Here is a 26,966-nt window from a genome sequence, read left to right on the forward strand (position 1 = left end):
TGAGATTGTCATGTACATTCAATAGTAACCGTCCATGCTGTTGTATTTTCAGAATCACCCTGAGATTGTCATGTACATTCAATAGTAACCATGCTGTTGTATTTTCAGAATCACCCTGAGATTGTCATGTACATTCAATAGAAACCAGGCTGTGGTATCTTTCAGAATCCCCCGAGATTGTCATATCCATTCAATAGTACCAGCCTGTTGCATCTTTCAGAATCATTCCCGATATTGTCCTGTACATTCAATAGTAACCAGGCTGTTGTATCTTTCAGAATCACCCCCGAGATTGTCATGTACATTCTTGTCATCATCGCCTTCTTTATATTATTCTTGTGTTTCTGTCTGTTCAAAGAACCGGAAGAGAAGGATTACTTCAGCGCACATGGTAAGTTACGTAACGGCGAGTATCCAGAAAATTATTTGCATTCCGTTTCAATGTATTTAAGTCGTATAGAAACGACACCGCTGATAGGATTTATGAGGCTGGACGGAACCAGTTTACGTCCCAAAGGGTTGGGCCGCTGCCGCATTGGATATATTTACTAGTAATTGAAAATAGTTCAGACCCCACACCTTGAACTTGTCATAGCAAACGTATAACGAAAATGTGATTGTTTGATTGACTATGATAAATCTATTTAAAGTTGTGAGCGTGTAGAATTAACTTCTAATTTAACTGGAAAATGGCTTAAAAGTGTATTACAGGTGCGTTGTATTTTTCACGTGATTGGGTTGAGTCATCATCGTTCAATACACGTCGGTGTTTCGTCCTGTCCCGTTTGCCTTTGATGTGATTCTGTTAAGCATTCTTTTCTCTGCAGAAAAAGAGGCATTGAAAAAGTCGAAGGATTCAGACGTGGAGGTTGTTGACAACCAACCGGAAGTCGACAACCCCGTCTGACGCGCAGTAATGGCTGACGAGGCCACGTCAGACGGTAACGTCAACAAGGAGAAAATGGACTCCAAACTCACAGATAATGTGAATAATGGAACAAGTTTTCATTTGTTTGAAGAAGCGCACATCTGTGTTGAAAGATGTGAGGCCAAAGCCACGAAATACAGGATATTGAGTGTGTTCAAATGTTATGACGTCACGAGATGACGTCACAGCTAGGGGTGTGGTTGTATGCACTTTGCTTTCGACCACTTGTGTAAGCGTGCCATCGCCGGACGCACAAACGTTGATATTTAAAATTGCCCTGGATTGTGCCTGGAACGTGATTGTGATGCATATGATTTTGTTGTATGAAATATCAGGTATTTGTAACTGAAATTCGTGATAGAACATCGAGGAGGGGGATTCAATTGATTGTCACGTGACTATGACCATTTTTACGATCGTTTGAAGATGCTGACATCCTCATCAACGTGAGGAAACGATCTCGTTTTCAAAGAAGTAGTGGCTACACTATGATAATTCGTCCGGGATAATTTGTCTCCAGATAATAATGTCACCGGATAACTCATCCCCGAGGATAATTCGTCCCTGGATAATTCGTCCACGGGGATAATTCGTCCCTGAATACATTTGCTTGAAACAAATAGTGTTATTTTGTCAGTAAAAAATGGGGTGGGTTTGAAACAGATTTCATAAATTGGGTTCTTGTGAAATTTCATTCGTGTATTTATTAAAAAGATATTGAAGGGTTCATCTTGCCTGAAGGGTTTTCCTCTGTAATGAACTCTAAAACACCTTTTCATCAATGCAGGACGCTTCTGAGAAAGGAACTTTTGCAGAGATACATCAATTTCGTTTAAAACGATTTTAAAAGTACCACGCTTTTTCAGATTTTGGGGACGCATTATCATAAGGGACGAATCCTTTTTTGAATATAGGGGACGAAATATCCGGAGGTGGACTTATTATCCAGGTAAGAATTATCCTCTTGTGAGGATTATCCGCGGGATGTGTTTTCCGCCGAAAAATTATCCATGGAAGAAGAATCGAGGATAAGTTATCTTGGGACGAATTATCCTGGGACGACTTATTCGAAAGCGTACAGTACCCGTTGTGGGTAAATTATTCGTTATAAACAGTCACAATTTGTTGTAAAATTGTAATCTTTGGAAAGAATTTTGTATTGTTGATAATACCAAAAATATATAAGCGAGCCTTATATGTTTTTGTTAATACTAATCGTTTTGTAAAGCCATATATCATGTATCATAGTAGGCTGATGTAGTTATGGTATAGGTAAGGAATTAGTAAGAATCCAAACTTGTTCAGTACGATCTCAAGAAACAATCGCACAGTCCAGGAATTTCATTTTATACCATCAAAATATGATAATAAGAACGAATCTATGAGAACATTGGAAACACGGACTTATATACACAGTATAAGTTAAAATACAGCCCGTAGCTATTTTAATTTGTCCTATAATTTAGTCTTTCTAACGTTACATTCGGGTTCTTGTAAATTGTCGATAATGGCCGACACGTTTGATGTTTACTGGCCATTCGCCACTTTATTCAAGCAGCGATTTGGAACTGCCTGACAGGTATTGACCAATCAGAACAGAGCACAGATAGCACGGCCATGATCACATACGGGGGTTTTGATTAGTCAAAATCTGTCACCTGACACGAAGTCCAACATGTTATCCGCTTGAGGAAAGTGGCGAATAGCCTCTGTGTATTTAAAACGGCTTCGCACTAAAATGGAGAATCTGGACAGGAAATAGCTTGAATGTCCTGAATTGATATTCTTCAGGTGAAGGTGTGCCCGCTAACCTATGGGCATGAGTAGACTCTTTCACCAGTCTCCTTCCTTTCGTCATTACTGAGGTAGCTGGTCGCTGGAGGGACGAGCTAAGGTACCCTGGTCAAGGGCATGGGTTGTGACTGATTCAGCATAATCCTCATACAGCGTGATTAGTTTCATTTTCTGTGAGATAGGAGAAAGCTATCGGCGACTTGGTGTAACTTTAATATGACGTACTTGGCTACTTCCTATTGACTCCCTTTAATAGAACTTACGCCCGATACGTCTACGATTGTTTATCGCTTTAGACCAGAAATGAATAGAGAAGGAATTATGTCCAGAGTGAGATGCATTCCTATTCGAAGAAATTCTTATCTGGCTCTTGACACTGCACTTCGAGGCTGTCTCCCAGGAAGCCATTTCATGGGTCACGAAATACGTTCGTCGAGGCCGTATTTCGCAGGGTGTACTTTCTTATAGAAAATACAGAGCGGCACATGTGGTTAGAACAGAGCGCATCGCAGAAAAGTGATATTATAGTGATATGCGATATTTATCGCATGCAACAAAAATCACTAGTCTGGGGAGACTTTGCAGGTAGGCTTACCTGCCCCATGAATGTGTCATCATTGCGATCTCGTTTGAATATCAAACCCAACGGTAACCAATGTTCCTCGCATACGAGCGATCTTTTTATTGCTCATCGTAGCAATATAAGGTTAACAGAGAAACGAAACAGGTTTATCAAAACAATGTATGTGGGTCCAGCTTTACTCTCTTACCAATATGCGACATTGTAAATTTCGAGTGAAAGTACATGTAGAGCAGAACCTGCCTTGTAATGGAATACATCTTGTTTTCTGAAAAGTCGCAACGTCTCCTGACTAATTTTCCAGCATCCCCATCATGTTTTGTAGCTCTGTAAATACATGTATAGTTTGTATTAGAAAAATGAGAATAAAATCATTTTGTAGCGTAAAGCTTTCGTTTTAGTTTATTTTCAGAATTTTACACGCTAAGATTGCTATTTGTTCCTTTTCCATACAGGTGCCCTTTCGCTTACTCATTTAACAGACGCGCTACTTTCAGCAGTATGCCAATCCAAAGCCTGTTTAGTATCAACATATTTCCCAAGTTTTAATTTCATAACACCCTAATTCCCTAGTTAAAATGCGATCCACTCACCCGAGTCAAATCTCTTTATGTCATTGTCAAGGTTCGCTGACCAAGCAGTCAATGAGAGAGGAATACTCCAAGCCTCGCCATTGATATTTGTCGCTAAGCGACGATTAGCCCAGTTAACTAGCGCACATATGGTCTTTCGGCTCCAGCATCATATAATAGAGCTTGTTCTCTCCTTGGGAGATGGAGTGGCCAAAGGACAACACCCTGACCACGAACCAGTCGAACCAGTCTGCCCCAACACTTTGCCGTAACTGCAACAGAGATGAGACGGCCAAAACCAGGCCGAATTGGACAAGGAAGGTCTCTCCACTGTGTGGTTGACATGGCGAGATGAACGTGACAGTCATAACAGACCGAATCGAACCTATCTGCCCAAAAGCTTCGCCGTGAGAGAAATAGAGATGCGACGGCCACAACAAGGCCACATTGGACTTGGAATGTTGGTGTACTGTGTGGCCGACGCGGCCTACTGCTTAACCGATACAGTGAGATGGATGAGACAATCACAACCAGACCGAATCGGACCTGTCAGCCTCCAACGCTTCGCCGTTCCTGTAATAGAGATGAGACAGTCACAGCCAGGCCGAATCGGGGCTGTCTACACCAACGCATCGCGGTAACTATAATAGAGATAACAGAGACGAGACAGCCACAATCAGGCCAAACTGGACTTGGAAGATCCGTCCACTGTGTGGCTGATATGGCGAGATGGATAAGACAGTTACATACAGACCGAATCGGATCGGTCTACCATAAAGCTTCGCCATAAGAGTAACAGACATGAGACGCCACAACTACGCGAAATTGGACTTGGAAGGAAAGTTTACTCTGTGGCCGACACGGTGGGATGGACGAGAGAGTCACAACGAGAACGAATCGGACCTGTCAGCCTCCAACACATCGCTATAACTGTAACAGAGATGAGACCGCCACAACCAGGCCAAATTGGTCTTGGAAGGTCGGTGTACTGTGTGGCCGACAGGATGAGATGGACGAGACAGTCCCAACAAGAATGAATCGGACCTGTCAGCCTCCAACGTCTCGCCGTAACTGTAATGGAGATGAGACAGCCACAACCAGGCCCACTCGAACTTGGAAGGTCAGTCCTCTGTGCGGCTAACACGGTGGGGAGGACGAGACAGTCGCAACCAAACCGAATGGACCAGACTGCCTCAAGGCTTCGTTCTTACTGTAACAGTAATGAGACGGCCGCAACCAGTTCATATTGGACCAGGAAGGTCGGTCTACTCTGTGACCGACATGGTGCGATAGAACATGCCACTGACCGTCATGGGGCATCCTTCGCCGTCATGCAAACTCTGGATCATAAGCAAAGTGACCGGATTTGTCTTCTACTCAGTTTTGCCAAAACTGAGGGAGATGAGAGAAGTCACAACAAGGCCGAATCAGACCTGCCCCAACGCTTAGCCGTTACTGTAACTGATGACCAGTCACAGGAAGACCGAATGGACCAGTCTCTCCCAAGGCTACGCTTTTACTATAACAGAAATAGACGGCCACAATCAGTTCATACTCGACGAGGAAGGTCGGTCTACTGTGTGACCGACATGGTGCGATAGTCGAGACAGTCACCACTAGGCAGACTATTTTTTGTGTCTTTCTCTCAAGAACATGCGTCTGACCGTCATTGGGCATCCTTCGCCGCGACCGGACTTGTCTTCCACTCCGTTTTGCCAAAACTGAGCAAGATGAGAGAAGTCAAATCCATGCCGAATCGGACCTGTCTGCCCGAACGCTTCGCCGTCACTGTAACAGAGAAGTGACGGCCACAACCAGGCCATAATGGGCTTGGAAGTTCGGTCCACTGTGTGTCTGACACGGTGAGGTGGACGAGACAGTCGCAACCAGACTGAATGGACCAGACTGCCTCACGACTTCGCTCTTACTGCAACAGCAATGAGACGGCCACAACCAGTTCATATTGGACTAGGAGGGTCGGTCTACCATGTGACCGACATGGTGCGATAGTCGAGACAGTCACCACCAGACAGACTATTTTTTGTGTCTTTCTCTCAAAAATCTGATCCTGGCCGTCATTGGACATCCTTCGCCGTCTTGCAAACTCGGGATCATAAGCAAAGCGACCGGACTTGTCTTCCACTCCGTTTTGCCAAACCTGAGGGACATGAGAGAGGTCACAATAAGGCCAAATCAGACCTGCCTGCCCCAACGCTTAGCCGTTACTGTAACTGATGAGAGAGCCACAACCAGGCCCAATCGAACTTGGACGGTCACTCCACTGTGCGGCTGACATGGTGTGTTGGACGAAACAGTCACAACAGACCGAATCGGTCCTGTCTGCCCAAACGCTTCGCCGTGACTGTAACAGATGAGACAGCCACAACAAGGCTTACTTGAACTTGGAAGGTCAGTCCTCTGTGCGGCTAACACGGTGGGGAGGACGAGACAGTCGCAACCAGACCGAATGGACCAGACTGTCTCAAGGCGTCGCTCTTTCTGCAACAGCAATGAGACGGCCACAACCAGTTCATATGCGACTAGAAAGGTTGGTCTATTGTGTGACCGACATGGTGCGATAGTCGAGACAGTCACCACTAGACTATTTTTGTGTCTTTCTCTCAAGAACATGCGTCTGACTGTCATTGGGCATTCTTCTTCGTCTTGCAAACTCGGGATCATAAGCAAAGCGACCGGACTTGTCTTCCACTCTGTTTTGCCAAAACGGAGGGAGATGGGAGCAGTCACATCCATGCCGAATCGGATCTGCCTACCCCAGCGCTTAGCCGTAACTGTATAACAAAGAACAGACGGCCACAACCAGGTCAAATTAGACTTGGAAGATTGATCCACTGTGTGGCTGACATGGTGATATGGACGAGACAGACACAACGGAACGAATCGGACCCGTCTGCCCAAACGCTTCGCTGTAAGAATAACATAGATGAGACGGCGAAAACCAGGCCAAATTGAGCTTGGAAGGTCGGTCAACGGTGTGACGGATAGGGTGAGATAGACGAGACCGTCACAACCAGACACATAACCTTTTGTCCATCTCTCAAGAGCATGCCTCTGACGGTCATGGACATACCTTTCACCATCTTGCAAACTCGGGGTCACAACCAGGGGGAACCGGACTTGTCTTCTACAGTGTTATCCCAAAACTGAGGGAGATGAGAGCAGTCACAGCAAGGCCGAATCGGACCAGTCTGCCCGAACGCTTCAGTGATGATACGGCCGAAACCAGGCCGAATTTTACTAGGAAGATAGGTCAACAGTGTGGCCGACATGGTGGGACAGACGAGACAGTCACAACCTGACCGAATCGGATCTGTCTACCACACGGTTTTGCCAAAACTGGGGGAGATGGGAGCAGTCACAACCAGACCAACTTTGACTTGAAAGGTTGGTCCACTGAGTGACCAAATGTCTATGCGAGATAGACAAGACAGTCACAACCAGACCAAATTAACGCTTTGCCGTAACTGTGTAGCTGAGATTGGATGGCACAACCAGGCCAAATTGGTCTTGGTAGGTAGGTCTGCTGCCGTGTCGCAGATAGGGCGAGATGCATGAGAGTCACAACCCTGTGGACTTGTTGGCTACTGGTTGTGACAATGTCCTTGGATGTGACAGTCATCTTCCAAGCCATGAAGGTCCTGATCATCTGGAACCTGTATCTAGACGAGGGTGAATTATGTGTAAATGTATTTCTATTTTCCTGTGCCATGAATAATAAAGACAGTTTTCACCATCATAAATATGTTTATTTCATAACATAAAATTGGCATAAATGCTAAGCTTGTAAACTGTATATTGCTCTCTATGGCATGCATGAGTTTATATACAGTATATGAAGGAAACAGCAGTATAGTATAAAATCAAGTAAATACTAATCTATAAGGTGGTACAATTTTAGCCGCGGTACCATATATCATATATAGCCTCTGTGTACATTATTAAGGTATACAACTAGATGTTTTCAACACTATAGTAGCTATGATTGTACCACTATACTTTACTTTATAGAACATAATATACATGTAAGAGCAAGTATAGATAAGTCTATAATGTAATTGGTAGAACGTATAGGATGGATTGAGGTAATAAGAGTAAAGAGTGAACAACTTGTCAAATTTATCAATTTATCAATTTATCAAATCATGTGATTCGAGAGGGAACAGTCATTAGACAGTCATCCGTAAAATAGACTGTAAGTATTATGAAAGTAAGATATACGGGAAAACAGGATATTTTTACCTCCCCATATGTTGCGGTAATGTGAAACTAAACCAATAAAACCCATCTACCGTATTTTCCGGCGTATGACCCGCTACTTTTTGCCCTCAAACAGGCCCAAAAAGTGGGGGTGCGGGTAATATAAAGGTGCGGGTCTTGCGTGGATTCTGAGAGGGATAAGCCCCAACCCCAAAGAAAAAAAAGGGGACCAAACTGGTTACTTGATAAGGATTTATGTCCATCGTTTTCGCATTGTTTTCAACCAATATTTCCGCCATGATCGCATAGTTTGTGATGTCTCCGCTAGGGAAAACAAGTTACGGCCATGCTGGAATTGATCCACTTTGGTTAACAATTAAAAAAAACATGGCGGTTCTAGGATTTCAACATCAATGAATGGCTTACTATTTTTGGAGAATGCGGGTCTTGGAGCAGTGCGGGTCATAATCAGGTGCGGGTCTTGCGTGGCTTTAGGTAATGGTCAAAGGGGGTGCGGGTCATATGGCAGTGCGGGGGATAATCCGGAAAATACGGTACTCAATATGTTCAAAAACGTTACCTGCACCAAAAAACAACTTTGTGCTCCATTTTTACAAAAAGTCCAACTAAAATGGAAATCACCTATTAAAATGTTAAATTTAAAAAAGGGTCATCAGCTGTAGGTGTGGTGGTCGGTACAGGCCTTGAAATGGTAAATAAATCACAGCACAATCTTCAGGGATTTACCAAGAGTCCTCTACATCCAAATATATGATCACAAACTAATCGTCATTAAAGGGAACTGGAACCGCCAAGCCAGTTCGTACGACCTCGTTTTCATTTCCCGCGTATCGGGTGATCAGAACGAGGCATGAATGAAAAAAGGCGCCTAGCTGTCAATCATTGAGTGACGTCACTACTGTGGAATTTACTACGAAAACTCATGAATGAAAGATCGCATGACTCACGTGATTCTCACATGATTCTCAATAATAACAAATTGAACTGTGCATGCTCGCATTGGGCGCGGAGCTACAAATCTGAACAAATAGGAAGTTGGAAGTTTGACTTTCTCGGGCGGTGAAAGTCGAAAAGTTAAATAAATCGCTCGGCGGTTCCAGTTCCCTTTAAGTCCCTGAAATTCTTGTTTTTCCACATCTCAGCTGTGCATGGTCCATCCGTAAAGGGTTAACGCACGAGTATCACAGACACATTATACGTTTATTTAATCCTCATTCTTTGCAACAGTATCCTCATTCTTTGCTACAGTATCTTCCTCCTCTGCTTTGTCTTCAGTGTCTGCTCCTGAAAAAAGAAAAGATGAGAACTTTGTCATAACTACCAGAGAATAACATTTTCCTGACTCTTCCCCAGCACAAAATAGTTGGCCTTTTTACCAATTCCAAGCATTTGCTTGCAAAAATGAATGAGGTGACTCTTATTATAAGATGATTTATGATCTAATTTGCTCAAACCCCATATATTTCACTCCCATAAAAAATAATTGGCCGTGTCAATACCAGTCCTGTTGATTTATGCCATGAGCTGGCATCTGGGTCATATAATATAACACTAGACTCCAGTTAATGAATTGCACAAGATATCATTTTTAAACTCATGATATTTACTACAATCACTTGGTCCAAACAAAGTGTTTGTACACTAATGATTGGATCCCTCAAAGTTGAACCACACATCACAGCCCTATCAAAACTAAAATGCAGCAAAACCTGTGTGACTGAGACACTAATAAAGCACTCATAAGAGGAAATCACAGACACAGCCAGAGCGCACATTACAGCAACTGGAAAGAGAAGACATGCATGACATTATGGAGGTTGGCATCAAGTAACGCAATGTCTGGTGGAATTCCACCAGACTTCAAAAGCAATTTTGCTCTGTTGCATTGTCTGATGCCGTCTGCCATTATCTCATGCAAATGCAAGTCATCAGTACTCTCCTAAACTAATTTGGAAGGCATGTCAAAGCTGCTGATATAACAACCTACCCTTACTAATTCCTTATCACTAAGCACCCACTTTGGATATCACCAAGAAAGATGGTAAAACTTTACCAAACAAAAATTATATCAAGACACACAAACTGGTAGACAGAGGCATAAAACTAAAGGCAAATGCAGAAAGTCAGAACATAACATAACGAAACACATAACATCACCTTTTGCAATTGGTTTAATCTAGAAATAAACACAGTGACAGTTTTTAAATAGATCTTCATCTACAATGCCCAACCATTTGGTGCCCAATGAAACACATAACATCACCTTTTGCAATTGGTTTAATCTAGAAATAAACACAGTGACAGTTTTTAAATGGATCTTCATCTACAATGCCCAACCATTTGGTGCCCAACGACACAGATCTATATTGGCGGACGGGGAGCCCCATAAAATGTGGCAATCTTTTCTTGAAATGACGTCAACTAACCAACTCCATCTGATGGGCTGCTCCTGAACCAAAGTGCTTTTGCTGCTTGCACAATTTGTACAAGTTTGTAACTTGGGGCGGGATTAAGAGTGATCTAGGGGTTGGGAAAAGGTAACTCTTCGATGAAAGTTCACCTTTTTTTAATAGAACGGCTCTGCACGGAAAGAAACCAAAATATGGCTGGGAAAAGATGTCAGTGTTCTTTTCAGATGGCTCAGTTATGGTCAAACTTTGTCTGATTCAGGCAAAGTAAGTATTCTTAGATACTTTGGACCCTGAACTTTCAAATGAAATACAACATTTTGTTCAGACGTTGCAATTTCTATACAAAATCACAAAAAATCAGAGTGCCTTTTTTTTCAAACAGACTGAAATAGAATTCTAAGATTTGTTTATGTGTGGTCATGGTTACCTTTCGCTTCCTCTTCATCCTTCTTGCCTTTGTCTGAAGCTCTACTGTCAACCCGATCTGAAACATCCAATGTTCTTTTATCAGTAAGTATAGACCCGTTTACGTCATGTGACATTTTTTATAGCTTCAGCCGATCCAGTCGGCGATCCAAGACATTTGAGATTTTGGGGTGCAGCCACACCCAGAAAGGAATGATTGTGGGCTCTTGGAAATGACGAGGGATCTGGGGGCAGTCCACCCAGAAGGTTATTATGGTGCAAATTATGCAATTTCAGGGCACCTGAGTGTTGAAATAAGCCAATGAAAGCCTAATTTGTGGTTGAGGTTTTACTGGAAACCTCATTCACATGTGAGGTTTTATGGAAATTTCATTCACACTGCCCTTATAAAAATCCAGCACATAATATAACAAAACACATAACATCACCTTTTGCAATTGGTTTAATCTAGAAATAAACACAGTGACAGTTTTTAAATAGATCTTCATCTACAGTGCCCAACCATTTGGTGCCCAACGACACAGATCTATGTTGGCGGACAGGGGGCCCCATAAAATGTGGCTATATTGGTGGGGGACATTTTCGTAAGGGTTATGTTCGCACAATTGACCAAGACCAAGTCTCCCAAGCACAGACACTGACCTTGTCCCTTGCTATGGCTGCTCTTTTTGGACGCTGCAGACCCGTGGCGACTTGCTTTTGGACTTCCCTTATCTGATAATGCAAGAACGACACAGATGAATCACAACTTCGCAGAAGTTTCGGAAACTGGACAAAGCGTTCTTTGACTGTATTTAGCAAACTATCAAGTCTATAAGAAGAATATGCGACTTGGAATGTTCTTATAGGGTAACTCGTGTCAAATTTCACCATATTTTAGCTGTTTCTGACAAATGACTACGTCACTCTCTCATAAATCGGTAAGGTTTTCGAATCGAAATGCACATTTTCTAGAAATTGATGGTTTAATCCCGACCACGCCGACGACGTTTTCCTTGATGACATCACAAACTGAACATTTTCGCGGTCGCCAAGGGTTTACATTCAGCAATTTTATAATAAATCTAATCAAAAATGGAAAATTTAAGCTTTACATTTGTGATCAACAATTAAAAACGGACGTATTTCCGCAAAGTTGTAAATCACATCATAGTATCACTTTAATTCATGACTGTTGGTGCGAGAATGACTGGCTGTTAAACCCTTGGATTCTAAAACAGAACTTCTTCAGGCACGATTCTCAGTTTGACTGAAGTTGTGAATTTACACACACCGCTTTTGTTAATATACTTGGGGTACACAGTCATTTAAAGTGTTTTTCCAAGAATTTAAAGTCAACTTAAGCACAAACTAAAGAAGTTTTAATGATGAAACTTGAGAGGCATATCAATATTACAGCTGTCTTGTCATAGTCATTCATGATGGAATTTTATGGACGGATCAGCTGACTCTTATGATTGCAAATTTTGGTACCTACACTAACTACTACGGTTAGTAATCAGTATACATCACTTCAGTTAATAGTTAGGAATTAGATTGATATTATTTTAGTTATAAGGCAAGAAACAGGCATGATGTAAGTTTTTAGCAATTCGATTAAAACATTTCAGTTAGGCAACAAGCATGGTGCACTATAGTGATGGTGTTCCTGTGAGGACAGCAGAAAAAAGACAGACACACAACTATTTCAAAAGACACTGGATAAAGTAGCAATATTTTCAGGCTGAATGCAACAAAAATAACAACAATGAGGAACCTGTACAACAAAACCTGCCAATAGGGGGCCCTGTAGGCAACTGGACCATGGTTGTGAAAGCCATTTCCCGGGTCAATGATTATTGAATAACTCTACATGGGGAAATAGCACCAAAAGTGTTGTTTTATTGGTCCTTTATTCTATTTTGATGAGTTTTAGGGAGAAAATCAACAAAACTTAATTTTAGTGGAAAATGCACTGGAAGTGTACCTTTTAGTACTGGTGCTGCCATCTGGATTTTCAGTTCTGCAGGTTCCTCATTGCATTTGTGGTGTTGTCGTGATTGCCATGGCGACAATGACCTGACATATTCAACAAGGTGATTGTTGAAGTTCATGTGTAGAAATACTGTCAACCCCATTATTATCAATCAGAGAAATATGTCTCGAAAATGATGAACCCAACATATTAAAAGACTCAACGCTCTGAGAGAAATGACCAAAAAAAGAAAAAAGATCGACAACTCACTCTCCGGTTCAACCACAGGCTCAACCTCGCCACTCTGACTCAAACGTTCACTCGATTTACTTTGTTCTGATTGGTCAGATCCGACGCCCTGATCATCGGTCCGGGGAGTACGATCTGTATTCGGGGGCGAACGATCAGTGTCCAACTTTTCTTCAAAATCATCTTCATATTCGTCTTTTTGAGATCGCGGGGATTCGTCAACGTTCGATCGGGGCGTATCATGTTTAGACAATTCGGGGGTTTCCACTTTGGAAGATCTGGGTGTGTCTTCTTTTGCAGATCGGGGCGTGTCCTCTTTAGATCGGGGTGTGTCTTCTTTAGTAGATCTGGGTGTGTCCTCTTTAGAAGATAAGGGTGCATCATCTTTAGGAGTTGGCGATGTTTCCTTCTGCGACCGTGGCGACTCTCGGGGTGACTCCATGACATGCATCTCCTCCGGAGAATCGCGGTCGTCTAATTCGAGCGCTAGTGCTTTTTTACCTATGAAAGTGTTGAGGCGTATACAAGCATGATTAGTGAAGCAGGCCAAGTGTAAGACATTCAATGTTTCCATTCCCTCTGCATATGAAAGGTGTGCCAAAAAAGGCCAAAACGTGCAACAATGTAAAATTGCGGAAAAGATGAAGTTGGCTTTTTTGGCACACCCTGTAAAATGGAATACACCTGGCCAAAATAATAATTAGTGAACCAACAGCATTGTTAGTGAGTTGATACATAAGCAATGATTGGATGAGATAATTGTCACGATTTGTTCAAACTGATCGATGACTGCTGACATGTGTAATTTTTGTAAGAAAAATGAGAATGCCTTTCATTTGTGTCCGAACAGAAGAGTGTTCAGTGTAAATTTAAATCTAATAATAATTTAAAGGAACTCTTAATCAATGTTGAGTTTACACAATTCTCCTCAATCACAAGACAAAATTAAAAAAATTTTCATTTCAACAGTTTTTATTTTTCTGTTTGCTACACTGAATGATCAAGAGTTCCTTATCAATACTAAACTACTAAGTTGTAAGTGTAGACATGGTGTATGGTTGCGAGACAGAAATATATAAATGAATACCAAGTTTAAACAAATTTCAACATTGCCGTTGTGTAGTCTGATATACAAATACTATGAATACCAAGTTTAAACAAATTTCAACATTGCCGTTGTGTAGTCTGATATACAAATACTATGAATACCAAGTTCAAACAAATTTCAACATTGCCGTTGTGTAGACTGATATAAAAATACTATGAATACCAAGTTTAAACAAATTTCAACATTGCCGTTGTGTAGACTGATATACAAATACTGTGAATACCAAGTTCAAACAAATTTCAACATTGCCGTTGTGTAGACTGATATACAAATACTGTGAATACCAAGTTTAAACAAATTTCAACATTGCCGTTGTGTAGACTGATCTACAAATACTATGAATACCAAGTTTAAACAAATTTGTATTCATAATAACTGCACTACGGCATTGTGTATTAGCGGATTTCTATTTGACTGGACCACCAGTTATTACGAACGGTGTACCCCTATAAGCAGTGTAAAGATGAACACACTATCATTTAGATGTCAATATGACGCGTTAGACTAACTCAATTAGTAAGGTCAACCAAAGTTAGTTACTAATCTACAAGTATTATCTACGAGCAAACCCAGAAGACATTTCAACAGAATAAGTTGCCATGGTTACATGAGAGGCGCAGATCCTCGCCATCATGTGACCAATTACACCTTACCTGAACCAGAATGGGCAGAATGGGCAGAACCCGACCGATCTTGGTCGCTATCTTTGCCTCTCTCTCTCGCATCCTCGACGATTTTTCTATTCACGTCTTCGAGAGCTTTCTTAATGGCGCGCTCTGCAGGTTCGTCACCTTGGAGACGAGCCATTTCTAGCGATCGCTCGAACGAATCGCATGCTGCTTCTAACTCCCCGAGTTTTACTGCAAGAGAGAAGAAGGCACATCTATTATTTTCCAAAACCACAAAAGAACAACATCAGAAACTCACTATTAGAGATACCCTTGGGACTGACAAATGCTGTCCTTTATAGAGAGGTGTCCTGATTATAGAAGTCAATTTTGATATAAACAACCAATTTGGTGCCAAATGTAGGGTCATCAATAAAGAGGGGGTCTCAATAGAGAGGTGCTAAGGGAGAATCCACTGTATACCAAATTTGATCACATCGTTTGATCTAGAGAAACATAGCTTTTAGTTTTATGTTTACTTGACACACTGTCAACACGGAAGTGGACGTATGCCTTTTACTTTCACTTTTTTTATGAACTCAGCTCTCTGCCCCTTCAACACATCAATCTGACGTCGACAGCATTGGGCGAGTAATCAACAAAACCAACCAATGTGTCACATTACTTACCTTCAGATTGCGCAATCAACACACTGGCGTTTAGCTGCCAGATATCATCGTCCGTATCGTGTGCCTTTTCCAACGATCTCTCGCCATAGTCACGTGACTTAGAGTACTCTCCCAACTCGAGGTAGCAGCGCCCAATCTCATGAAGTAACCAGGTACTCTCCAGTGCTGACTGACTTAGAGGCAGTTTCTCTTCCCAGCTATAATGAAAATGATGCTGTTCAGTATGATCAATGATTGAATACTTTTTGTCTCAGTGTAGAGCAGTCATTAGAGCTTGTGAAGCCAAAAATGTTCACAGGTAGTTTGCAAGCCCACTAGAACTCACCAAGTGAAACCCCAACTCTCAGACGACCATGATAGGAGACAAAGGACATCAGCCTTTTCAGGGAAAGTCTTGCTGGCGGTCTCATTACTGTCTGCACCAGCTAAAATCACTCTGTGTCTTGATTTTGAATTGTGTGGATTACGAAAACAAACATTTTTAGACACCCTACATGGAACACAACGATTTCTCCAGAGAATTCATGCCAAAACTTACACTTCTGTAGCTTTCTTGAAGTCTCCGGTCCTGGCATAGACTCGGCCGAGGTTATCCAAGGCTCGTGATTTACCATCTTCAAGTTTACTAGAAAGAGGAGACAAATCGTCAACAAAATCCCACAACTGTTACTTGAACAGAGAGATAAGCAAAAGTATTTTTTATTCCTGTGTGTTTTGGTCAAAATCGATGAGTTAGAGACCCATTGCTCAACCCTTTTGGATTTTTGCCGGAGGTATCTCCCCGAAATCAAATCAGGACCCTATTACGTGGTAGCCAGCAGTGATGACCACTAGGCTATGAGGCTCTTGAACTACTCAATGCTTTGGGGAACATGGCCCATAGCTCATGCTACTTACTTGTCTTTGGATATTTTCAAATCTCTTTGGTGGTACTCCAAGGCCTGGTCATACTTTGCCAGCTCCAGATACGAGTTGCCCATGTAACTGTAGATCGTAGCAAGCAGTTCTGTTTTGTTATCGCAGTCATCTTCGTCCAGGTCCTCTATCTGTTTGTGCGTGCGTTTTGCTTTGCGTAAACTCTTCTCATAGTCGCCGTTGGCTTGGTCTGGAATACGAGGGTTGGGAAAAAGTTTATGGACCATTTCTACAATCTGTGCTGAGGTTTCCAGCATTCAAGGTCACTACAGCCATGCCGAGAAGTGTCCCAAGAAGTTGAGAATTGTCAAAACCTATTGACATGACTATTCATTGGAAAGCTCCCAATCAGTACTTTCTAATGGTACCACTTGTAAACCTATTGACATGACTATTCATTGGAAAGCTCCTAATCAGTACTTTCTAATGGTACCATTACCAGCTCTTCATCGGCACTTTCTGGTGGTACCATTTATTACATAATCTAAAGGGAAATGCACAAATATTGTCAAAGATTTCAACCCTCACCATCGTCAATTTCCTCGATCCTTTCCAGGATGTAGTTAACCTGTTTCTTTCCTTTTCCTTTGCCGCGATTACGTTGCTGCTGCTGCATCTCCCGATCGCGTTTGCGGGCGTACATCGGCTTTTGTTGCCGCCAGAACTCGGTCCTGGAGTCGAGATAATTGATGCCTTCGATGCAGAGGTCTTGGATTGTCTGGCTGCTCAAGGTTTTACTGTCCATCGACTCTGAAAAGCGCCAAGAGAGATGGTGAAAACTTGGCAAAATGACTTGTCTTTTAATCCAACATTTTGCATCACCATCTTTAAAGCTCTTAACGAATCGCTGACCTGACCTGCTATACTACACCACACAACCTTCGAAATAAAACAACTGATGGTTGAAAAGAACTTGAAGTAATAAGAATGTACTATCATTACACTGCTCATGCATATGTGATTTTGAAGCAAACTTATGGCCAGGCACATGAATTTCGGAGCTCATGCTGAGTTTTTATCTCCGAACTTTTACATCTAATATATTTTACTGCAAGTCAGAGTTGGTTGTCAATGTTTTAGCATAGTTTAAAAATTAAATTTGTGAAGTCAACAAGATATTTTGTGTTGAAGAATCTGTGATTAAAATGCAACACCAGTCAACATCCAAGTTAGTGAGAGCCGATATTCAAAATTAGTCAAATTAAAAGAATAAAATAGTTCACAGGTGGACTGGGCCTTTAAATAAATAAACAAGTGGATTTTATTATTTGAATGTGAACCTGCAATCAAGAAATGGGGTTAATTTTGCCCAAAAAAATAACTTAAGGCTAATTCTGCATATCATTATGTAAAGAGATATCAGTAGTATGTGTCAGGTGTCAAGACAAATTTAGTGATGGAAAAATACTTGGTGTTTCAGCTTAAAGATATTTCTCATCAAGGCCAGCTTTCTGCTATGTTTCGAAATCTTTCACCAAGTAAATATCTTCAGAACCCACCAATTTCAGCTTATTATATTCGATTTAATATCAGCCAGTCACAAATGCTTAAATCCAAAGTCTAAAATTCCAACTTGCAAGTCTCAATTCCCAACTTGCAAGCCTCAAATCCCACATTGTAAGTCTCAAATCCCAACTTACAAGTCTCAAATCCCACACTTCAAGTCTCAAATCCCAACTTGTGCAAGCCTCAATTCCCACATTACAAGTCTCAATCCCACACTGTAAGTCTCAAATCCCAACTTACAAGTCTCAAATCCCAACTTACAAGTCTAAAATCCCAACTTACAACTCTCAAATCCCACATTGCAAGTCTCAAATCCCAACACTCAAGTGTCAAATCTCTAATCCCCCCCTTCCAAGTCCAACCTAAGTTTCTTTTAGCTGAAACACCATTTCTGACAAACAAAATAATGATCCATCGCACACCATTGAACCTTTCAACTCATCCTTATACAGTGCATTCCTTAGATTCTGGTCGTCATCTTTGCCAATATTTGTCTCCAGTTCAACGAATCGTTTTTGATATTTTGTAGCAATCCCCTGGCAACGGGCCTCTTTTTGGAGAAAACATTTCAAAATTGTTGATAATATTAGTACAAATGTTCTGAGCAATATATTCAAACCCAACACATTGATATTTTAAGCCTTTTTGATTTTGCGAATCAGGTCGGACCACAAAATCAAAACGCCTGCAAAATTTTCTAGTTACAGTATCAATGAGCTTTTCTTTGTGCAGCATTCTCTTTACAATATTGTGTTATTCACCAGGGATTTTCCTCCAAGGTGGGATGAGATTTTTTCGTGCCACTATGGTTAGGTGCCAATTGGGCAATCCTGCTACAGTAACTGAAAAAACGCTTAAAGTACCCACCTTCTTCTTTGAGGAGATTGTCAAGGTATGCCCTGTCCTGGTACAGTTGCCCCAGCAGTTCCTTGACAGTCTTGCTATCTTTCGGTGTCTTTGGGCGTTGTTTCTCCTGCTTCTTGCCCTGGTCTTTCTGCCCAGGCTTGCCGTAAGTTTTCTTCTTATTTTTCTGATAAAATTTTATAAAATTTCTAGTTGACATATCTTGGAGTAGAACACGTACATAACAAACTGTATAGCTCTCCCAGACAAAAGCTTTGATTTTGATGATTTTTTAAAGGTTTTTTTGTTAGCCATGTAAAATACAACAACAACAAAATATGTTCCTTAGAGATGTTGGATATTGAACACGTTGGACAAGTTTTGATATTTGATGATTTTTTAAAGGTTTTTTTTTTGTTGGCAATGTAAAATACAACAACAACAAAATAAGTTCCTTAGAGATGTTGGATATTGGACAAGTTGGACAAGTTATGATATTTGATGATTTTTTAAAGGTTTTTTTTTTTGTTGGCAATGTAAAATACAACAACAACAAAATATGTTCCTTAGAGATGTTGGATATTGGACAAGTTGGACAAGTTTTGATATTTGATGATTTTTTAAAGGTTTTTTTTTTGTTGGCAATGTAAAATACAACAACAACAAAATAAGTTCATTAGAGATGTTGGATATTGGACAAGTTGGACAAGTTTTGATATTTGATGATTTTTTAAAGGTTTTTTTTTTTTGTTGGCAATGTAAAATACAACAACAACAAAATAAGTTCCTTAGAGATGTTGGATATTGGACAAGTTGGACAAGTTTTGATATTTGATGATTTTTTAAAGGTTTTTTTTTTTTGTTGGCAATGTAAAATACAACAACAACAAAATAAGTTCCTTAGAGATGTTGGATTTTGGACAAGTTGGACAAGTTTTGTTATTTGATGATTTTTTAAAGGTTTTTTGTTGGCAATGTAAAATACAACAACAACAAAATATGTTCCTTATCATTATTAGAGATGTTGGAATTAAATCCCGAATTCTGTTCAAACTCTGTCTAAGCTTCCACAGCACAAGGTAAACGGATTGTCCCAGTAGATGAAATATCAAACAGTCAAACTGATATGGAAGTGTCCTTGCAGGACAAACTTGGTGGCTGTTTTTGAAGGAGATCTGTGGAAATTCAGCAGCAATTTTATAACAGCTGGTCTACAAATCTTAAGAAAGCATTCTGGACAGGGAAAACTACTCTAATCAGGGACACACAGGGAATAAATCTAAACAGCTGGTGAGAAAGGACCTCAAACCAAATGAATCTGTAACACAACGACAGGTTATCATTGTTAGCATAAACTTTGATCAAACAGGATGAGGATGACTTTGCATTCACCTTGATGCCCGAAGTTAGATGAAATTCTGATTGTTAGACAAACTGAACATGCTGAAAGTTTAATGATTATGACGAAGATCCAAATGGACCACGAGGCAAAATGATGATAATGATGTAACATTGGTTATAAACCAACAAAGTGGTTAAATGCCAGATCTGCTGCCTTGATCTTTAGGAATCACACGACAATTTAGAAGAAATTTTTTTTTCTCGATTTTGTTTTTTTGGTTCTTTTAGCATTTGGTGTAAATTATTCTTCTTTGCGTTCAACTGGTTAAAGTTTCAAATAATAATTGGTCCTCAAGAATATGGCAGTGTGATGCAAATCTGCCTCTGTTCCTGATAGCATTTTTTTGACAGATGTGGACTCTGGCCAGGCCTCCCCTCAGTTGGCAATCAGAGGACATTCCTCCAGGACCTGTTCCGGCATCTGTTCAGAGAAACCACATTCACAGATGGCAGATTCACACTGGCCCAGCTTGAAGAAATAATTTTGGAGAAATCTGTTTTTAAGAAAGTTGAGATTAACCCATTTGGGGTAATTTTCATCAAGCCCCCCCCCCCCATGCTTGAACAGAGTTGAAATCTGAGGAAGAATTCTACATCCTCATGTAGCAGATGTAACACATTAACAAAGAACATGTTATTGGTACAGCATGCACTCTTTTTCCGTTTACCTTAGCATCTAAACCCAACTACACACGCTGAAACAAAATAATTAGCAAGAAATAAGAATGTGCCTCTTGCTCGCAGTGAAATTACGCCCGCAAAATAGCTGAGTCTGCATGATTTTGAAGAAAGTTTGGCTGTGCATGGTATTAGAGTAATTTTGTGACTAATCATAATAAGAAGATTTTGTCAAAGAGTGTGGTGACTGAAGCATTTGTAATTTAACCGTAAAGGTGTAGAATAAATTAGGAACTACTATTTTCTTGAATCAAAGAAACTACCAATTAATGGAATAAGAAGGCCTATCGATTTGCTCAAATCAACAATTGGAAGAAATTCTACAAAAGAAAACAAATTCAATCTGTCAAGGTTTTGTGCTTCAATTTTGAAAAATGTGTGAGAGAAACTTTTTGAACCTTTCAGATTCAATCAACAAAACTTCAAATTAACCAAATTATGTACCGGGTAAGCTTTAGACATCCATTCTAAAAATCACCATTGAATTGGACGACTGTCTACGAAAAGCAAATGGAATCAAAGTAATGAGACAGTATTTATAAAAGATAGTTTGCTAAAATACAGACGTCATTTAGTTATAATCTTTACCACAGGTAACTTAAGTTTACCAGTCACATAAAAGTAACAGAAGGACGGACGAAGTTGTTCGTAGTCTTTCAATGTCCGTGATATTTTGAATTATTTTGATAATTATAAGATTTCAAAAATGACCTTTTACATGTATGTCGAGGGGAACTCCCGAGTTACCAGTGAAATTTGTAAACATTTGGGTGATCTCAAAATACTGTGGGTATTTTAGCAAACCGCCTATGATTGAATGGTTCACTACCTTCAGACGATCAGACTCCTTTCAGTTCAAAGGACAGAAAAATAGATATTTAAAAATTGATTTTGGAGGTGGCCTACAAGTCGCCACCGCATATATCAATAACAAGTCACAAACAACATTTTAGCAAAAGTGATGGCATTGGAACGTATCTGTACCTAGATTTATAAAGTAGCAAAGCCATGCAGTTGAAATGTACATGTATGTATGATAGCACTATGCGTCCTGCTTGTGTACATGTATATTCCGTGTAGACGTTATTTTGCTGGTTTATTGATGTGTCTGTTTCACATCGGCCTTTTGCACAAAATGTAGGCCTCTTGTACAGGCACCCTTCAACTGGCTAAATAGCTACTACACAGTATAATAATTGTTCCAGTTGAAATGTATTCATGTAGACTCTGGTACTAAATGCATGCAGTATAATTTTATGCGAAATCTTTTTGAAAGTGTAGCGTAGTTCTATTTATAAGTGTTGTCAGATCACACATTTAAAGTTAGGTTCAACGAGTGCACAACAGACAAATGATTTTCTATCACAACTGACATTGCAACAAAAAATTGCTGGTCTGCACTGGCCATCACAGATTCCCATGACAAAGAATCGAAATCGTTGCAATTATGTGCAATGAATATCAACCGTAGCATACGAGTGCAATTTTGCTTGCATTGCTCAGACTTTCTACTGCTCATTGCAGCGATGAATATCGCCAACTTTACCAGTGTGCACCTAGCTTAACACGCCAAATCCCTCGCTGGGAGAGGGAGGTGCTCGCAGGAGTGACAGGAGGAGGAAAGGAGTCGGGAACATTGAGTAGCGGATCCCCCCCATAATATCAAATCAAAATATTAAATTCAACCAGTAAAGCTTGTACAGTCCCATATTTATTCATGACCTCAGGGCGTGTTGGGCAGAGGTTACACTAGCCTCACTCTGAACTGCAGTGAGGGTTTTCACCAGTCAGGCAAGGATTCCCGCTTTGCGAGTTGTCACCAACTCAGGGAGTTTTGACCTACACATCTACAGAATCGACTGTGCCTCTCGTGTCAAACCCAAAACCAGATATTTGCAAACTTGGCTATCTGAAAGAAACTTTTTGACACGTGTCAAACCCAAAACCAGATATTTGCAAACTTGGCTATCCCTGACAGAAACTTTTTGACACGTGTCAAACCCAAAACCAGATATTTGCAAACTTGGCTATCTCTGACAGAAACTTTTTGACACGTGTCAAACCCAAAACCAGATATTTGCAAACTTGGCTATCTCTGTCAGAAACTTTTTGACACCTTTTTGTAATCTTGAGTTATGTTTTCGACTCCTTCCCCTAATGTAAATGTGTAGAGTGTATGTGCAGTATAAATACCTTCTTGTTCTCCTGGTGTTTGCAGTGACGTGAAGAGAGAGAGAGATGGTGTTGAAGCATACAGTACAATGGAAATTGACAAAATAATTATTAGACTTTTTTAACCCTTTTGGGACGGCAGTTCTGTTCATCCAGGGACGGAGCCATAAAAGGGGATGACTGTCTTTTTGTCATTATTGCTGCCACGTGCCACACCGCAATTCGCGCCTAAATCCCGGGGAAAACCCAACAAACCACCCAATAGATTCCACAAACCATTAGTTTTAGTTTTATGAGCTATTAGGAGATGGCAGCACCATACACGTAGTACACACTGTGTTGAAGGCATGATACGCAGAGCGCATCATATGGAAATAGTGTGGAAAAAAACGCCCTGCGTACCAAGCGTCCCGATAAAGTTAACACCATACAAAAAAATTCCAATCAGATTTTAAAATTGTTCATTCATACGCAAAAGAAGACTTCAGGTGAATAAAGCCAAGCGTCCCGATAAAGTTAACACCATACAAAAAAATTCCAATCAGATTTTAAAATTGTTCATTCATACGCAAAAGAAGACTTCAGGTGAATAACACAAACAAAACTGATGACGAAGAGAAAGACCAAGCTCACATGTTTTGAAAAGCTGATCTACTCTCCATACAATTTTGGCCAGTATTCCTCTCTATTCTTTATCAGGGAGAATGTCTGGAGCAGAAGGGCTGGAGTCTGGTCTCCAGCTCCACATTTCGACAAAAATGTGACCAAATTCCAATTGCTTTTCAGTAAATTTCATCTAATTTGAATAATATCCTCACCTCTTCTTGTTTGCCGTAGAACTCACTCAGGTCACCTTTGTTTTCTAACTTCACAGATTCAGGAGCTGAAATAAATTGGGGATGACATCAGGATTTGAAAATCAACAACAAAAGTAGTATCGTTATCAGGAACACCACAAGTAGGCATATCATTATCAATATCATCATCATCTTTGGAAAATTTCTTTGCTCAAAAGGAATAGAAACCTTACCTTAATGAGTAAGTCAGATTAATCAGCAGTGCAAACGTTCATATGTACATATTACTATCAGCTGGTTTTGTTTAAGATGCAGAAATATTTAGGAATGATTTTGAAGGCGAAGACTACCTTGTTATATTGAATAAGAAAGAAAATGAATGGAAGAATATGGTATGTAGAAGAATTTACAAGACTAACAAAAATCACAAATTGTACAAATTAATTCTAAATGAAATTGTAAAAATAAGCTTTAAAAATCATGATTTTGTTCTGTGAATTTACACACAACACTGAGTTGAATGTATGGAAAGTGAAATGTAAATTTTATTATCCAAAATTTGTATAATTTTAAAATTGTATGATATTGATATGTGAGGAGAGTGATGAGATAATACCATACACTGGTCCACTTCCTCTCGAATTGGTAAGTGTTGTTTAGCTAGTTTGAGTTGGGAAATGCAGGCCACAGCTGAGTTGTATGAGAAGAAGCAAATTGAGCAAAGTTGGGTGGAGGAAATTTAGGCGAATGCCATCATCAAACACATGGCGAAAGACACAAGGCTTTAGGAATGTTGGTTGCATTGGTTCCCATCATTATTATTTAAAAACTAAAAGGGACTAAAATGCTTTTTAAGTTTAGTGGACGCTACAATTAATGAAGGAAGCCTTTATTCAATTTAACCTCCGAGTCGTACATGTTGGCCCTCCACAGGACTGGTAAAATCTCATTTAAATGCCAGCCAACACTTTGCCTATGCTGAAAACTTATAAAGACCATTCATCATTATCCTAGCAAGGAAAGAGTAAGGACTTGGAGCTAGGGATAAGCTTGCTTTCTTAATCTTTTTTCCTAATAATGACCACACACACTTACATCCAATACTGTTATTGATCGCTTCCTGAGACTTCTGGATCCCAAGACGGAATTCCTGTACCTCTGGTCGCTGCTTGTTGCCACGGTGATATAAGACGAGAGCTTTCTCGAAGTCACCTTGATAATAGAGCGCCTCTGCTTTCTGGTACAAGCCCTGGAGTAAACAAAGAGAGAAAAATTATACGTTTGTCAAGATGGCAGCTTTATCTTTTTTGGTTTTTTTTTTAGGGGGGATATCCACAGCAATTCTTTCCACCAATTCTGACCATCTTCCGTCAGCTTCATGGTATATGTACATGGGCAAAAGATGTAGACTTAAGAATGACTCTTGGACTGTTGCCGCAAAAGCGAAATTATAATGTACTGTCATATTGCATAGTTATGGGGGTTATTCCATGAGATTGGGGTCCTTTGGCGAGAGGATGGGATCCTTTTCACGGCAGCACGAGGCTACCTCCAGTGATTGGTCCAACGGCAAACTGAGCGGTGCCCTCACAACACGGTGCTCTAGAGGTAACCAATGGCAGAGGGCTCACAGGAATGGTTGAGCGTAGATTGACAAGTCTAACAATTAGATTGTTTCAAGGACGCAAAATGACCTCGATGGTCCAAGACCGGAATCTGTGAGATTTTGAATAAAGCATGGTCAATTGAGGTTTCTAAAATGATTAAGACATTTCTCAAAGATGATTACTATATAACAGTACACTTTGCTTCCACTCACCTTTATAAACTTCTTATCCTGCTGCAGCGAAGCCTCGGAGTCCTCCTGCGCCTGCTGCGAGTGACCCAGCATCAAGTGGCACTTGGACCGCGAGACGAGGATGTCACGCTGATCCTTCTCCATCTTGAGCTCCAGAGCATCTTGTTCTTTCGGCGTCAGATTCTTCGTACGCTCCTTGTTTTGCTCTTTGTCCTCGTGGTATTCTCGTATCATATCCACGGCCTAAAGAACAGTAGAAATTAGCGTCACATCTAAGGTAAAGTGGTACAATTATAGGCCTTATGTGGTCCAGGAAGTATTTCTTCTCCAAGGCGGGATGAGCTTTTTTACATGCCACTATGGTTGGGCACCAGTAGCGGGCCTAGAGTTGGCAACGAAGTGGAAGACTATAACCACTGTTTGATTCATGTTGGCAGCCTAATCACAAAAAGGTCCTATGTAGGCTTTTGGACGGAGTCCAAAGCCTTTCGTAGGGGTGTGCCGGTGTTAGTTGTTAGTATTCCTCATAATGTCATATAGCTTTGCAAAATGACTCGACAAAGGCCTCGACGAGTCCATTTCAGATCCATTTCGGTCCGTCGCAGTGTGTACGTAGGACCAGTGTCGGTGCATGTGTTGCCAGCAAGTCAAAGAACCAAACCGGGAACGTCACTTGGCCAAGATTTAAACTGGACCATTAAGGGTCGGGTAGATTTGACAGGTTTAGGACCCTGGCCAATTGAAACAAACAATAAAGCCGTACACAAAGAGTACTACCAACTAGAGTCAATAAACTTCCACTCAATCAATTTCTGTAGGCCTAGTAGGCCTAGTAATTTAGTATTAAATTTAAAGCCAATGCGCTGTCCCACTGGCTTACTCTGGAGGGGAACAACTTCTAAATTTGGCCTCTCCTTATCCCAATTACATTAGCAGGCCCGTGTCCGCTTACATGTTACATGATCGAATCTTTATAACTGAGGCTTAGTGCTAACCATACTTTACTTAAACTAGGCCTAAGCGAAGGCATTTTCATTTACCTGTGTGTAACTTCTGATGGCTTTCGCATATTCGCATCGTTTGTAAAGCACATCACCCTCTGCCCGGTGTATTTCATAAGAGGTTTCATCCTTCTTTTCCCCCTGGACACTCTGGTCATCGTCATCGTACTTTGCGATGGGCATTTTGACGGTAAATTAGGCAAAAACCAACAAATTTCAACCCTAATTGATCACTAATTGGTTTACAGGTGCCCGCTGTCACTCAACAAATGGCGTCCGTTCCCAAGCAACGTCAAG

The 26,966-nt window shown here is 40.7% G+C and overlaps 2 protein-coding genes across 8 annotated transcripts in view; one reads left to right on the top strand and one right to left on the bottom strand.

Annotated features, from left to right (window-relative positions):
* Positions 1 to 3,682, top strand: part of LOC135499483 (uncharacterized) — a 47,040-nt gene extending 43,358 nt beyond the window's left edge. For all 3 annotated transcript variants that reach the window (XM_064790243.1, XM_064790244.1, XM_064790246.1), the window contains exons 4-5: positions 279 to 391; positions 828 to 3,682. In XM_064790243.1, coding sequence (XP_064646313.1) covers positions 279 to 391; positions 828 to 907 — 193 coding nt within the window. In that variant the 3' untranslated portion in view covers positions 908 to 3,682. The remainder of the gene's footprint in view (positions 1 to 278; positions 392 to 827) is intronic.
* A 3,947-nt stretch (positions 3,683 to 7,629) lies between these two features.
* On the bottom strand, positions 7,630 to 26,938 carry LOC135499464 (outer dynein arm-docking complex subunit 4-like). 5 transcript variants are annotated; one of them, XM_064790211.1, is made up of 17 exons: positions 26,709 to 26,938; positions 25,690 to 25,911; positions 24,966 to 25,119; positions 23,892 to 23,956; positions 23,095 to 23,106; positions 21,731 to 21,748; positions 18,847 to 19,009; positions 17,002 to 17,223; positions 16,456 to 16,663; positions 16,097 to 16,183; positions 15,559 to 15,755; positions 14,915 to 15,121; positions 13,175 to 13,654; positions 11,593 to 11,664; positions 10,952 to 11,008; positions 10,271 to 10,289; positions 9,316 to 9,397 (listed from the first exon to the last, which is right to left on the bottom strand). In XM_064790211.1, exons 1-16 carry the CDS (start codon positions 26,850 to 26,852, stop codon positions 10,285 to 10,287), a joined length of 2,313 nt encoding a protein of 770 aa, XP_064646281.1. In that variant the 5' UTR covers positions 26,853 to 26,938; the 3' UTR covers positions 9,316 to 9,397; positions 10,271 to 10,284. The 5 variants fall into 5 exon arrangements, with proteins under 5 accessions (XP_064646280.1, XP_064646277.1, XP_064646282.1 ...); XM_064790210.1 differs by lacking the exon at positions 10,271 to 10,289 and having other exon boundaries at positions 7,630 to 9,397; positions 13,235 to 13,654; XM_064790207.1 differs by lacking the exon at positions 10,271 to 10,289 and having other exon boundaries at positions 7,630 to 9,397.
* Positions 26,939 to 26,966: the final 28 nt, after the last annotated feature.

Source organism: Lineus longissimus, chromosome 15 (assembly GCF_910592395.1).
Source record: "Lineus longissimus chromosome 15, tnLinLong1.2, whole genome shotgun sequence".
In the NCBI taxonomy this organism is placed as follows: domain Eukaryota; kingdom Metazoa; phylum Nemertea; class Pilidiophora; order Heteronemertea; family Lineidae; genus Lineus; species Lineus longissimus.

Bases quoted from the DNA above. Each gene is read 5' to 3' on its own strand.
- LOC135499464 (XM_064790207.1), bottom strand. From the start codon at position 26,852: ATGCCCATCGCAAAGTACGATGACGATGACCAGAGTGTCCAGGGGGAA. The intron at 16,184-16,455 runs GTAAGTAGCATG...TCCTCTTTCTAG, and splicing joins TTGAAAATATCCAAAGACAA to TAAACTTGAAGATGGTAAAT. The intron at 9,398-10,951 runs GTAACCATGACC...TTCTTTTTTCAG, and splicing joins GGATGAAGAGGAAGCGAAAG to GAGCAGACACTGAAGACAAA.